Source organism: Eublepharis macularius, chromosome 10, assembly GCF_028583425.1.
Source record: "Eublepharis macularius isolate TG4126 chromosome 10, MPM_Emac_v1.0, whole genome shotgun sequence".
NCBI lineage: Eukaryota > Metazoa > Chordata > Lepidosauria > Squamata > Eublepharidae > Eublepharis > Eublepharis macularius.
In genome coordinates this window covers 89,287,509-89,303,146 of record NC_072799.1, presented here as the reverse complement: position 1 = coordinate 89,303,146, position 15,638 = coordinate 89,287,509, and the positions used below count along the sequence as shown (strand labels likewise).

Sequence of the window (15,638 nt, the reverse complement as noted above, 5' to 3'; positions counted from 1 at the left end):
TCAAAGTAAATACAGGCTAATGAGTTATTAAACTCGAGGGTAGAAGATACTATAACAATATACCCAAGCTCTTAATACACAAAAAGGAAAATGAAAAGCAACAGTTTAAACACCAGCAGCACTAGCAGCGATAAAACAGCACAATTGCCAGTTGTGTTCAGTTGGTTTTGGACTGAATGTTCTGTCAATTATCTCCCTTAGGGACCTTATAGACTTATCTTTCCTGTTCAGTACAGAAGATCCAAATTAAAATTCTATTGATTAATGGGCTATTTTATGTTAAAACCATAAATGGAACAATGGTAAGTAAGCCACCTTGAGTCACAAAAGGGAAAGATGGGGTATAAATGTTTTAATAAATAATATACTATATACTGTAACATACTATTATACAATATAGTATTATACTATATACTATAACATACTATGTATTATAACATATGTAAGAATCAGGGGCCGTTTTCGCACTGCTTACCGGCCACGGAACAATTGTGCCAAGCTCCCAGAACAACAGCGTCTTCCTGGTGCGATTTCACACGAGAACGGTGCGATTTCATGCAAGAACGAGTGCTTGTGCGAAATCGCACCAGGAAGACACTGTCATTCCAGGAACTTGGCGTGATGTTCTATGCCCGGTGAGCAGTGTGAAAACGGCCAGGGTTAAAATGGTTGCAGAAAATTACCCTTCTGTATGTGAAATGTATTATTACATTTCACAATAAAACAGAAACGCACAGAGAAAAATTCTCAAAAATATTGTAAGCATACATAGAATAAGACGCTCATAAAAATACAACATTCATATGATAAAAATACAGCATTCATGTGATGGATATGAGTCAATTCATTCATCTTATTGTAGTGGCATTCTTGTCAGTTGTTACCATGCCTGGCACCATTTTCAAGGCCTGTGTGTGCTGTGCACTAGGTTCCTTTTCAACAAGCAGTGTAAAGAGAAAGACAAGGCTGTGGGAGTACACGGGGTATCCTGGAGAGAAAAGGGAAAACATTGCCTCTCCTCTGGGGTGAGGAGAAAGTTCGGAGTGCTTCCATGCCCCCTTCCTGCCTACAGTGCCTTCCTCGGTAACCGCAGAATATAAAGCCAACAAAAGGGACACCCACCAGACCCAGCACAATAACTAGTCTATTCCGTGCTTTTTTCTGTGGCCGTACTCAGTGGTACTTAGTACCAGCACCTTCTCGGGGGGGGGGGGGGGATCTCTAAAGTCCTGAGTCGGGAATTGTGAAAATCATCGCAACTATATATATGAGTACCAGCCCCTTTTTAAAAAACAAAACAAGCCATTGGTCTCTTCAAAAGTTCACAATTAATGATACAGGTATCAAAATGCAGCTACAAAGCATTTATTGGCATTAAATAATTCACTGATCGTGAGGTGATTCTGAAGCCATATTTGCGTCAGTATTAACCATTTACCTCCCTGCCCACATTCTTACACGCTTTCTGTGAAAGAAATTTGTCCACAGTAATAATGGGGTGTTAACACAGCAAAACTTTTAATTGAAGAACAGAACAGGACTACAAAACTGTGTAAGGGTGCCTAGAAGGGCCTCAACAATAACTTTCCAAAACAACATCCCCTAAGCTCTGAGCTCGGCCATGCAACTATGCTGCGTGCTTTAGTTACTGCCTGTAATTCAAAATTGGAAGGAAGGACAGCACAATCCAGCAAAACAACCAATCAAAGCCTGGAAAGTAGCTAACGAGTTAAAGCCCACACATGTACACAAGCTGTAATTGGCTGGTGGGCTTTGGAAGTAGTAAGTGCATATGCAAATGGGGCGATAACTGTATAAGCAAATGAACTGCATTTGATGTAAGACCCCATTGCTCCATCAAAATAGTGCAACAATGCATGCACACAAAAACTAATAAACAAGCTGTGAACTGAACAGTCTGTAAAGGAAGACAGAACACACATGCATATACAGAGAAGTTCTCCGTAAAAATATGCATTGTGGAACAATCATCCCAATTGCACTATGATCAGAGGCACCCTGGAGATGAGGAAAAACCAGACTGAGAGCCAAGCTACGAGTGACACCTGACACAAGTTGGACACTTGTCAGCTTCCCTCAAGTTTTGATGGGAAATGTAGGCATCCTGGACTTGCAGCTTGGCTCTCCGACTGCTGTCCAACGGACTTTTCAACTGTCACTTGTTCAACATTTCACCAAGCTGCCTACATTTCCCATCAAAACTTGAGGGAAGCTGACAAGTGTCCAACCTGTGTCAGGCATCACTTGTAGTTTGGCTCTGAGGCTGCATTCTGGAAGACACCGTGGTGATTTGAATTCTGGGAAAATGTGACACAAAAATATCAGTATACCAAATGAAGTCTGAACTCTAAGCAGGTCAGTATAAAATGGTCTGAACTGATGTCAACATGTTCTGATGCTACTTTAAATGTAGTTTTAAAAAAAATGCAGTGTCTTGTAGTATCTTAATACAACTTATTTTCCTCTCCTTCCAAAATGGGTTTGAGGAGGTTAAAGAAATGGGGCTGTCATGTATATCTCTAACTGGAAAAAGTTTTTTGTAACTATCATTTCCTCTAGAAAATAACAATCTCTCTTCTATTTGCTTACAGGAAGTAATTAATGCAATGAACATCAATCCTAAGATTTCCTTTCCACCAGAGGTTGATTTTATCATGATCAGCAGTTTAATACGAGAATTGTGCCGTGTAGCCTTTTCAATGCAGACTTTGGATCCTCCACTTGATATTGCATTTGCTTCCGAAGGAGAACTTTTTAATGAGCACAAGTAAGGGAAAGACTAAAATGTGCATTCTTGTATGAAGGGTGAAGAATGTAAAAGACATTGGATTGGATCCTAAGTTTCCTTTTTGCTATCAGTGGATTATTCTGCAGGAGAAACATGCTTCTTCCATTGGAGCAAGTCTCTTTGTCTCAGCGGAAGGGTCCTTGCATTGTAGGAAAGCCCCACCACTAATGGCATGGAAAACTCTGAAACCAACCCACAGTTGTCACTCTCCCTGGTAGTTGCTATATCTATACAAACATTGAGGATTGCAAATTCTGTTTGCATTCGTTGAGTAAGATACAATATTTTACTGTCATTGCAATGCTAAGTACGAAGGGTGTAATATTTTCCATCATGGGTTACTTTGTACATATTTGACCAAAATCGACCCATCGGCGTCCTCATCAGTTTACTGATATAAATTGATGGGAGGCAACTGAGGGAGAAATGATGAGGGTTCAGTTTATTGAGTGCACATATAGTAGAATATACTGGCACAAACCAATGATGTCATTGGTATGAAAAAGGCTGTCAGAGGTTATTGTATGGATGCAGCTTGGCAGCATGTGCACCATGCAGACCAGAGCTATTTTCCTCCATAGTTGGCAACCAGCACTGTGTAAGTGTTCGTGTCCTTCATCACTCTGTGGTTAGAGGCACTGTGAGGTCAGTAGATGCTTTGCTAGCTGACAAAATAGTCATTTTGATACAGGGGAACATTGTAGAAAGAGCTCTGCTAGATCAACAACTTAAAAAGTTCTGTTCCTATTCTACCATACCATATTTCTTATCAGGTTGCAATATTTGTAATAGCAGCAAAGAAAAATTGAGCTAGGTATGTGGGGGATACGTGTACTTGTTATGTGCCATCAAGCTGCCTCCAACCTGCAGCGACCCTATGAACGAAAGACTTCCAAAACATCCTATCGTTAACAGACTTGTTCAGATCTTGCAAACTGGAGGACGTGGCTTCTATAATTCAGTCAAGCTATCTCAGTTTGGGTCTTCCTCTTTTCCTACTGCCTTCAACTTTTCCTAGCATTATTGACTTTTCCTGAGAGTCTTGTCTTCTTATGGTGTGACCAAAGTACGGTATCTTTGATACCTTGCAGATGCCATCTATGGTATCTGCAAAACTCTCCTCCAGTACCACATTTCAAATGAGACAATTTTCTTCCTGTCAGCTTTCTTCACTGTCCCACTTTCACATCCATACATAGTAATGGGGAATACCATAGTTTGGATGATCTTGATCGTGGTTCCCAGAGAGACATCCTCCTTACCCTTAAAGATCATTTCTGTTTCCCTCATGGCTGCTCTTCCAAGCAGCGTTCCCTGTAGAGTGCGCTTGTGCGCAATCACGCAGGAAATCTCACCTCTTGGCGCACAGGATTCCTTCTGGAGTGCAGAGGAGATTCCTCTCCAGTGGCCTCGCCTTCTGCTCAGCTGGCTCCCCCTGAAAAGTAAGGATGGGGCAGGATTGTGCCAGGGCAGGCTTGGCCTGCGCCACTGAGGGTCCATAGGGGAATGATGGCACGGCATTGTGCCTGGGCAGGCCTAGGCTGCGCCGCTGAGGGCCCTCAGGCGAAAGAGGGCACAGGATTGTGCCTGGGCAGGCCTGGGCTGTGCCTCTGAGGGCCCTCAGGCGAAGGATGAAACAGGATTGCGCCCAGGGCAGGCCTGGGCTGCGCTGCTGAGGGCCTGTGGGTGAAGGATGCATAAGAGTGCATCCAGGTAGGCTTGGTGTGGACCTGTGTGGGACATTCTGCATGCAAAGCAGTTGTTTTCTCCCCAACATACATCCCTCCCCTTTATGGTTGCCAGCTCCAGGTTGTGAAATTCCTGGAGATTTAGGATGTGAAGCCTGGAGAAGGCAGGGTTTGGGGAGGGGAGGGACCTTAGCAGGGTATAAAGCTATAGAGATCACCCCCCCCCCACACACACACACACACAAGCAGCTATTTTATCCAGGGGAACTGATCTCTGTTGCCTGGAGATCAGTTGTGATTCTGGAGTCTCCAGTCACCACCTAGATGCTGGCAACCATACATCTCCTGCTCATGTAGAAGAAATTCCTCTTCTACCACTTTTGAGTTTGAGCATCAGGACATTTCTCTGAGCAATTTCTTTCCCCCTCTTTTTTACCTGCATAAAACTGACAACTTTGTTTAAATGTAAGTAAAAATGCACCTTTTGTGGCTTGTTGCAAGCACAAAGCAAGCTCTCCATCTCTTTCTCCCTCCTTTCCTTTCTTCTTCATAACATGAAATCTCAGGATCTGCCTCACCAACAAACACCCCTGAGTTTGGGTTGAGGAGGGTTGCCCTAAAAGTTGAGCATTCTGGGAGAAGGAAGGCATGTGAAGTTCTAAACAGACCCACTCTCCCTTGTTTCTCCTTTGGTCGCAATAGTGGAGGGAGGGGGCTGGGGTTGGGGGAATAATCGCAGGTGAGTAAGGCAAGGGACCAAGGATGGTTGCGCTTCAAAGCCCATCAGGTGCATCATCTTTGGGCCCTTGGCTATGGATCTTGGCTTCCTCTCCGCTTCCTTCTTGCTCCACTACAGTTTGGACCCCATTCAGAGGCAGCATCTCTATTCTCTTTGACTCACCCATATCCCCTCTTAACTCTGCTGCCAGGGAAGACATTTGTCCTGTATTTTATAATCTGGCCTTTCACCCCCTTCCTCTACATGTCTTCCTTTCTCATCCCTGTTTGGCTTGGTTCATTTTTTCACACGCATAGCTTTCCTCCCAGGCTCCCCTCTTCTCCAGACTCCTTTAGCTCAATATCAATAAAATACACACAACATAGGTAGGACAGGGCGCCTGGATTCAGTGTGACCCACTGCTAAGCCTAACCCTTAATTCTCAGATTTTTTAAAGGTTGTGATTATAAGCTTCTAAAAACTGATTTATGTGATAGTCAAATGTTTGTTTGTATATTTGTATTTTTGTATATTTGTGAACTGCGTTTTTTAAATAAAAAGGCACTCTCAAAACTTTTATGCAAGTCAGCTCGCAAAATAAATTTTTATGCAAGTTTCAGCTCACAAACTAAATTTTTGGCTCACAACACTGCACACTTTAGAGGGAACTTTGCTTCCAAGTGTCAATCTTCTTCTGATTTCCTCGTTGCAGTCTCCCTTTTGGTTGATGATTAAGCCAAGAAAAAAAATCTCAAACCATTTCAATTTCCTCATTGACAACTTTAAAATTGTGCAGTTCCTCAGCAGTCATTTCTATGTCTGGGATGCAGAGGCCATTATATACTGTTTTTATTGTCATACATCTCTAACTAATACAACTTACATATATGTACACAATGTCTGTACTTTATTAATGAGTTTAATTTGTTTGTATGTGGGGTTCTTGATTTTTACCAACAATTTCAACCTGTTTTGCAATGGCTGTAGCTATAGCAATAAAGTTTAATTACGTAGTGATTTTTTTTTTACCATGCCAAAGCGTAATGGAGGAAAGAGTGAGCAAAGATGTAGTGAAGAAAAAGTTTCATATAATTCCTGCCACTTTTGGGACTGTCACAATTTTGCAACAGATATCTTGGGGTGGGGGTGGGGGGGAGTTCACTAACAAACACAGGGAATTCTTGAAGGTGGTGGTGGGTGGCAGCCATTTCTAATTTGAGAGCCTCCAGTTTTATCCATGTTTGTAACCATGATACTGGACAACCTACAAAAAATGTAGGTCTTTCCATACACTGATGACAGATTAATAGTTGACTGTCAGGGCAATCATTGGGAAGGCCGTCCGTATGTCCGGTTCATCTGTAGCAGCTCAGAATTTACTCTCACTTTACAAAATTCCTGCTCACAATTATGTTGAAGGATTTCTTTCATAGCACCCTTCTCTAATCTTGCTCTTGCCATCTTCATATTGCCAGCTTAACATTTTCATATTTTGCCACCTCAGGAACCCTGTTTGGGTAGAAAGACAGCAAACAATTGCTTTATATAAAAATAAATAAATATTGTGCATTGACAGTATTTTAAGCAAATGCTGTGGGATCAAACTGTGTGCTGTTAACTCATTTGCAATCTCATCTTCCTTGTGTCTGATTAGGTACCGACGCAGCTATGACTCTGACTTCACAGCACCACTCGTGGCCTATCATGTGTGGCCTGCTCTCATGGAAAATGATTCTGTCATTGTGAAGGGAGAGGCTGTCACAAGAAGAGGCGCTCTGGTAAGAGCTCTTTTGGGATGTGCCTGTTTTAAGCATGTAGGCCAAAAGACCTTCCCTCCTGCAACCAATCAGATAATTAATAGTTTTCTCCCTGAAATAATTCTATACTTCCTTTCTTTGCTAACAGCAAACGGGGCAGAAGGGCGATCCATGAGTCAATGACTGCCTCTGCTTGCTGATTAGTCTCATTTGATTGGGGTGATATATTTCATTATCAATCAGTTTAGTACTCACAAACATAAGGGCCAAATTACATGCGACTCTGGGAGTTCCATGTCTGGAGGTCCCCAAAAAGAGCCCTGATTCAAACTAGGATCATTGCAGGAACTAGGGAGTTTTCTCTTTGTATCATTTCCATGACTTGCTATTTTATATCCATGTATTGTCGAAGGCTTTCACGGCCGGAGAACGATGGTTGTTGTGGGTTTTCCGGGCTGTATTGCCGTGGTCTTGGCATTGTAGTTCCTGACGTTTCGCCAGCAGCTGTGGCTGGCATCTTCAGAGGTGTAGCACCAAAAGACAGAAATCTCTCAGTGTCACAGTGTGGAAAAGATGTTGGCAGGTCATTTATATCTACTCGGGAGGGGTGGGGTTGAGCTGAGTCATCCTGTAAGAGTTTCCCAAGGTGTGGAATGCTAATGGCGGGAGGCTTCACTGTATCATGAGGAGGTTCTTTTGCATATGGTTTGGTGCTTGATGTGCTAATTTTCTCTGCAGGGCTATTGTCGGGTATAGAGTGTTTTGTTAGCCTGGTGTTTTTCAGAACTGGAAAGTTCTGAAAGTTAGGCTATGTTCAGCCACTGCTGATTTTTCAGGTTGTCCAAGTCTGCAGTGTCTTTCATGTTCTTTTATTCTTGTCTGGATGCTACGCTTTGCGGTCCCGATGTAAACTTGTCCACAGCTGCAGGGTATACGGTATACTCCTGCAGAGGTGAGGGGGTCTCTACTGTCTTTTGCTGATCGTAGCATCTGTTGTATTTTTCGGGTGGGTCTGAATACTGCTTGAAGGTTATGCTTTTCATAAGCTTTCCCATCTGATCAGTAATTCCTTTGATATATGGCAAAAACACTTTTCCTGTAGAAGACTGTTTTTCCTTGGTTGGACAACCTTGGACAACCTGAAAAATCAGCAGTGGCTGAACATAGCCTAACTCAAACAGGGCACAGTATCTTGTTCCAGGACACCAAAATACTGGACAACTATTCCAACTACTTTGTCAGACTGCACAGGGAAGCCATTGAAATTCACAAGTATAAGCAAAACTTCAACAGGAAAGAAGAAACCTTAAGAATGAACAGAGCATGGTTTCCAGTTCTGAAAAACACCAGGCTAACAAAACACTCTATACCCGACAATAGCCCTGCAGAGAAGATTAGCACATCAAGCACCAATCCATATGCAAAAGAACCTCCTCAGGATACAGTGAAGCCTCCTGCCATTAGCATTCCACACCCTGGGAAACTCTTACAGGATGACTCAGCTCAACCCCACCCCTCCCGAGTAGATATAAATGACCTGCCAACATCTTTTCCACTCTGTGACACTGAGAGATTTCTGTCTTTTGGTGCTACACCTCTGAAGATGCCAGCCACAGCTGCTGGCGAAACGTCAGGAACTACAATGCCAAGACCACGGCTATACAGCCCGGAAAACCCACAACAACCATATTTTATATCCAATTAGTATATTTCATGTCAAGTAAATGTTGCAGGGAGAAACGTTAAAGCCCCTTTCCTCCTAAGGTGCTACTGGACTCAAATCTTAATCTTTATCTGGGCGCTGTATGCCTCTTGCTTAAAAAGAACAGAAGTCCTGGAACTCTGGACATGAAACTCTCAGCTTTGCATGTACTATCTCTTATTATCGCAGAGAATAAATGCTCATGAATGCACTGGGTCCATGTTGCACATCATGGCTTTATTTTATTTATATGGGACTGGAAATTTCAAAGGTACCAGATAGTACTGGAGTATTTCCTAGGGTACTGTGCTGTTATGTTTGGATTGGGGCCATAACTTAGGAATATATTAGATTCAAGTCCTTTTCGGTATTCAGAGATCATATAACCACAGGCAGGGCTTTTTTACAGCTGGAACACCGTGGAACGGAGTTCCGGAACCTCTTCAAAATGGTCACATGGCTGGTGGCCCCGCCCCCTGATCTCCAGACTGAAGGGATTTAGATTGCCTTCCACCCCGTTCAGCGGCGCAGAGGGCAATCTCAACTCCCCTCTGTCTGGAGATCAGGGGGCGGGGCCACCAGCCATGTGATCATTTTCACCAAGGGCAACCCACTGAGTTCCACCACCTCTTTTCCCTGAAAAAAAGCCCTGACCACAGGGAATGCCTCCTGCTTAATGTAGATCTGTGTCATAGTCTACATTTTGTTTTAGTGGTCTCACAGGAGTAGGAGCAGAAGCAGAGGCCGGAGCCAAAGTCGCGGCCACAGCTTGAGCCCTCTGTCTCACGGCGCAGACCATTCCCGGCACTTGGTAAAGTAGAATGACCTGATTTATATTATAATCTGAAGCAAGATATCAACCGAGGGATTTGATTTTACCATGCTTGCAGATGAAAAAGTGTGTATAAACTGCCAGCAAGTCACAGCGGACTTATGGTGACCCCCATAAGGTTTTCAAGGCAAGAGTGAAACAGAGGTGGTTTGCCATTGTTTGCCTTTGTGTCGTGATCCTGGACTTCCTTAGTAGTTTCCCATCCGAGTACTAACCAGGGCTGACCCTGCTTAGTTTCCCAGAGCTGATGAGATTGGATTAGCCTGGGCCAACCGGCTCAGATGGATAAACCTGTCTGCCAACATCTGTAATGATTTTTTAAATTTTTAAAAAAAACATTTACATCTTGCTTTTCACCTTGGCCGATTCCAGATGACTAACCTTAAGGCGTTTTATGCCGCCCTCTTCCGGATCGCGACAGGGAAAATGCGAAATATCGCGTTTCCTCACGCGAGTTTTGCGCGTCGTCGCGGAAAACTCGCGCGAGGAAACACGATATTTCGCATTTTCCCCGTCGCGATCCGGAAGAGGGCGGCATGAAACGCCTTAAGGTTAGTCGTCTGGAATCGGCCCTTATCAGCAAGACTCAAAGTGGCATCACTAAAACCATATAGAAATATCATGTAACAAAAATACAGAATAGATATGAAGAGAGCAGGCCATTTCCCCCATCGCAGGCACTGTAACTCAAGCACTACTGTTAACAGATGAACACTTCAGTCTTATGCAAAGCTACTCCAGTCAGAGGTCATAGAAATCAATGGGCGTAGACTAGAGTAACTTTGCATATGATTGCCCTGTAAGTGAGTACCCTTCTGCAGCAACGAAGACATGCTGAAACTGTGAATTAAGATAGGTTCAGGTGGGTAGCCAAGTTGGTCTGCAAGATTTGAGTCCAATAAGATTCAAGTCCAGACCAACAAGATATTAAGTGTATAAGCTTTCAAAGTCAAAACTCCCGTGTAGCAACCCTGGTCTTCAGCCAAATACTGACCGGAGGTGATCCTGTTTAGCACCTGAGATTTGACAAGATAACATAATGCTGTAATTCTTCATTCAACAACATTAATGTATACCTAACTAATAATTTATGAACAACGTCTGCAGTAAGCTTCCTTAACTCAGGGCACTTTTAGAGGGAACTGTCTGTTTTCCGTTATTTGTGATAAGTGGTATGTGATCCCAAAATAATTAAGTATGACACATCAAGTTTGTTCTTAGCAGCATCAATTGGATTTAAACCGTTCCTTTATTCTGCTTTATTTAATGCTGAACTGGACATGCAGTCATGTTAAACTGTGACAAGCTGATGGCTTCCTTCAGCATATACTTTTGCCTCTTGGAGCTGGAATGCATTCAGTCTGTGCCCCTCCTTCAGTGACAGGGGAAGAGGGGAAGCAGAAGAGGGCTTCTCTCATGCAGGGGGTCCAGATTGCCCCCTGCTCCTTTCCCATATTCTCTTGCTGTGGGAAAAGGAGAAGAGCCCCGTGGCGCGGAGTGGTCAGTGGCAGTACTGCAGCCCAAGCTCTGCTCATGACCTGAGTTCAATCCTGGCGGAAGCCGGTTTCAGGTAGCTGGCTCAAGGTTGACTCAGCCTTCCATCCTTCTGAGGTCGGTAAAATGAGTACCCAGTTTCCTGAGGGTAGTGTAGATGACTGGGGAAGGCAATGGCAAACCACCCTGTAACAAAAAGTCTGACAAGAAAACATCGTGATGTGACATCCCCCCGTGGGTCAGTAATGACTCAGTGCTTGCACAGGGGACTACCTTTACCTAGGAAAAGGAGACTAGGCCAAAATATTTAATTTGCTCTTTACTAGCAAATCAGCCCCCTCCCCTCTATTGCGTGAAACTCACCCCTGTTCAGTTCCTAGTGCAGGGACACCTCTCTGGTTTCTGACCAGTGGTCATTGAAGGAGGGGCCCATTTGCAAAATACAAGAAAACTGTACAGGACTGTATGCAATACCTTTCCACAGGAATAATGAAGGGAATCAGAACCAGGGCTTTTTTTCAGCTGGAAGACGGTGGAACAGAGTTTCGGCACCTCTTGAAAATGGTCACATGGCTGGTGGCCCCGCCCCCTGCTCTCCAGACAGAGGGGAGTTTAGATTGCCCTCCACGCTGCTACAGCAGCGCAGAGGGCAATCTAAACTCCCCTCTATCTGGAGAGCAGGGGGCGGGGCCACCAGCCATGTGACCATTTTCGCCGAGGGCTGTTTAAACTTTTAAAAACCTCCCCCTTGTTCCAGCTGACCCAAAGTGACGTCATTGTACGGTCCTGGAAGCATGTGTGCACTTTGCGCATGCGCATGTGGTACCAGGGGCATTACCTCCCACCAAGAGTTGCCCCCTGTGCTAGCAACCTACTGAGTTCCACCACCTCTTTTCCCAGAAAAAAAGCCCTGATCAGAACTGCAAACATTTGTGGAAGCTGTTACAGCACAGTTAGTTCCTTCCTACAAGGAGCACGATGAGAAACCACATGAGCAGAGTCTGTACTGCAGATCCTCTCGTTTCAGTATCACCCATTCAGTACCACCCATCCTAGAAACAGAAAGAGGGCTTCATGTATGAAGGAGCTGCAGTGAGGGCTCTTCCTGCATAGCCCCACACAACACTGGTGGTGTTAGAAGGAACTGCCTTTGGCCATATACAATTAAACCTACTGCTAGAAGGAACTGCACTGCAGTGGCTTCCATATTAGTATCATAAGAAGAGGACACGTATCTCCACCTTGCACTAGGGTATCGGCGTGCAATGTCAGTGTTTTTCAGTGATATGCATGTTGGGAACAAAATGAGTCAAGAGGGACCAGCCTCTTACCTTTCCTTTTGTTTTTTGTCTTTTAGCCATCTCGAAGCCGCAGCCCTTCCCCATTAAGGAGCGGAAGCCCAAGTAAGTGGGCAAATTCAGAACTTAGACAATCATGGCTTTAACCTCTTGAGTAATCAAGTAAAGAGATAGTATTACAATGTGCAGGCTGGTCCCCCACCCCCTTTAAAGACCACATTTCACTACAATTATTCTCTTTTCACATAAGGGGCTTTCATTCTTTTAATGTTGAAAAAAGGCTTATGGTTTTGGCTTACAGAATCCTGTGTTTCTCATTTCATCCAAAATGTCTGGATCTCAACACCCTCTTAATACTTATGACCAGGGCTTTTTTTCAGGGGGAACGTGGGGGAACGGAGTTCCGGAACCTCTTGAAAATGGTCACATGGCTGGTGGCCCCGCCCCCTGATCTCCAGACAGAGGGGAGTTGAGATTGCCCTCCGTGCCACTGGAGCGGCGCGGAGGGCCATCTCAACTCCCCTCTGTCTGGAGATCAGGGGGCGGGGCCACCAGCCATGTGACCATTTTCTCCGAGGGCAACCCACTGAGTTCCACCACCTCTTTCCCCAGAAAAAAAGCCCTGCTTATGACTATGATAAATTCACATGGTTTCTTTTAGAGCTGGACATCACTGAACTAATGGGCAAGTGAACTTAATACTGGATTGTAGCAGCCATTTTGGCTCAGTGTTGGAGAAAGCCAGTCCCTTGGCCATTGCTAAAGTTCCTGACAGCCTCTCAATCCACTAAGAAAGCAATCCTAAGCAGATCTACTTGGAAGTAAGTCCTGTTTTGTTCAATGGCGCTTACTCCCAGCAAAGTGTGCTTAGGATTTCACTGTAGTAATAACAACAACAACAACATTCAGTTTATGTACTGCCCTTCAGGACAACTTAACACCCACTCAGAGTGGTTTACAGAGTATGTTGTTATTATCCCCACAACAATCGCCCTGTGAGGTGGGTGGGGCTGAGAGAGCTCGGAAAGAGCTGTGACTGACCCAAGGCCACCCAGCTGGCTTCAAGCGGAGGAGTGGGGAATCAAACCCAGTTCTCCAGATTAGTGTCCTGCTGCTCTTCTTAACCACTACAACAAACTGGAATATCTGGACTGTAAATACAGTCCCAATTTGAAGCTCTTCAAATGCAGATATTAAGAAAAACTAGCCTTGTACTGAAATATGTATTTTTCTCCAATAGGACTTTAAATTAACTGGATATAGTTTTTGATTCTGTACATCTGGATCAGTTCGCTTCTGTGGTGCCTCCTCTTGTTCCACGAGTACCTCAAACCTTACTTAAAATAATGTGAACCGCAGTTTTGCATCGCTCCAAGCAGAAAGTGAAATGGGATTGATACTTAGTGTGATTGTATCACTTTTGTTTTGAAAAAAATAGGAATGAATGCAACAAATTTGATTTAAAAATTGCATAGGCGCATTTTAAATCATAATAATTTCTTTCTTTAAAAAAGTGTTTACACAGTGCAAAGGTCTTAAGTATCTAGTTTTGATATATAGTTTAAGTACTGAACATGGCAAAGTATTGCAATTATCACTTGAAATACAGTCGTCACCTGATGGTACTTCTATAGGGCACAGTTTAGCTAAGGAGCTAATGACACTTTTAAGTCTCATTGAAATAAATGGGGCTTACAACACCATCCTAAACAGAGTTGGAAGGGTGGAACTTTGCTTTGAATGGCACTGATAAAAATGTTTCTTATTGGCTAGATCATGATCAACAAAGTACTTGGGCTTGCATTCACGTGAAACGATGAAAGCATGATTTCTAGCTGAAATAGTCTTTGGTTGCATTTGAGACGTTGGCCTGTTTTCACACATCTTTAAAATAGCGCAAGACTCCCCGAACGCTGGCGGCTTCGTAGCGCCTTTTCTGATGTCACCTGGTTGCAGGCAGTTACGAGGGCACCACAAAAAACGGCATCATGACGGAGTGACGTCAGAAATCGCGCGACGAAGCAGCCAGCGTTCGGTGAATCTTGTGCTCTTTCAAAGTCATGTGAAAATGGCCGTTATTTTGATCTTGGAAGCATATATTCCTGCTGATCCATTGTATCGTTTTAACATTGGGTGCTGACAGCAGCATTTCCATCTTCCATTAAATCTTATATTTTTTCCCTTTCCTGCACCTCATCCTTAGGATCAGCCTTCGATACAGGCAACGCCAGTGACATGTTTGGGGCCTTGACTTTTGACATAGGGTAATAGGATTTGCTCACAGGGATCAATTAGACTAACAAGATGAGTCCCTTACTTCTGATCCTGGCGCTTGAGCTGATCACAGCATTGTCTTTTATCAGTACAAAGCTGAATGGGTTTTACCAGGGCTTTTTTTCTGGGAAAAGAGGTGGTGGAACTCAGTGGGTTGTCCTCGGAGAAAATGGTCACATGGCTGGTGGCCCCGCCCCCTGATCTCCAGACAAAGGGGAGTTGAGATGGCCCTCCGCGCCACTCGGCGGCGCGGAAGGCCATCTCAACTCCCCTCTGTCTGGAGATCAGGGGGCGGGGCCACCAGCCATGTGACCATTTTCAAGAGGTTCCGGAACTCCATTCCCCCGCATTCCCCCTGGAAAAAAAGCCCTGAGTTTTGCATTTCTGTCATGAAACTGTTGATAAAATTCTTCTAGAGATTCATTCTCTAACTTCTTTTTTTCTAACCAAAGAGGACTTTGAAATTGGATTTAAGATTGCAAATTTTCCAACTAGGCCAGCTCATATTTACAACATTGTTACATCTGTTTGAAAAGATAGTTCCCAATAATAAAATAATCAAGTTAGCACACATCTTACATGGACTGCCTTGGATACGTAATAAATCTTTAAGTTGTTTAAAACAGTTGGTGGATTCCTTAAATCATACCACCTACAGGACGTATTCTGGGATTTTAAAAAGTTATAAAATGTGTGTTTTAGTATTTATAAAATATCCTCTTAATTAAAATTGCAATCTAAACTCCCCTTTTTCTGGAGATCAGGGGGCAGGCCACCGGCCATGTGACCATTTTCACCGAGGGCAATTTAAACTTTAAAAAACTCCCCCCTTGTTCCAACTGAACCATAGTGACGTCATTGTGCGGTCTTGACTTCCACCACTGAGTTCCACCACTTCTTTTCCCAGAAGAAAAGCCCTAATGAGGAGTATAGTAGGGTGGGGCCTAGTCACCTTGAGGAGCAAGGCAAGTTCTGTGATTTGTTTTCACGTGATGTTTGGGTTGGATCCAGGAAGGGTGAAGGGGGATCTTGAGGGAATCTTTGTCTGGAGGCTGGACCTGATTGC

The 15,638-nt window shown here is 43.9% G+C and overlaps 1 protein-coding gene across 4 annotated transcripts in view; it reads left to right on the top strand.

The window, feature by feature from the left end:
* Window positions 1-14,716, top strand: part of SPATA18 (spermatogenesis associated 18) — a 35,384-nt gene extending 20,668 nt beyond the window's left edge. For 2 of the 4 annotated variants that reach the window (XM_054990202.1, XM_054990201.1), the window contains 5 exons: window positions 2,613-2,788; window positions 6,870-6,993; window positions 9,387-9,485; window positions 12,358-12,403; window positions 13,539-14,716. In XM_054990202.1, the coding sequence (XP_054846177.1) occupies window positions 2,613-2,788; window positions 6,870-6,993; window positions 9,387-9,485; window positions 12,358-12,403; window positions 13,539-13,546 (453 nt within the window). In that variant the 3' untranslated portion in view covers window positions 13,547-14,716. Of the gene's footprint in view, window positions 1-2,612; window positions 2,789-6,869; window positions 6,994-9,386; window positions 9,486-12,357; window positions 12,487-13,538 lie in introns of those variants that run through there. The other 2 variants (XM_054990203.1, XM_054990200.1) reach the window with 2 other exon arrangements.
* The last annotated feature ends 922 nt before the right edge of the window (window positions 14,717-15,638 follow it).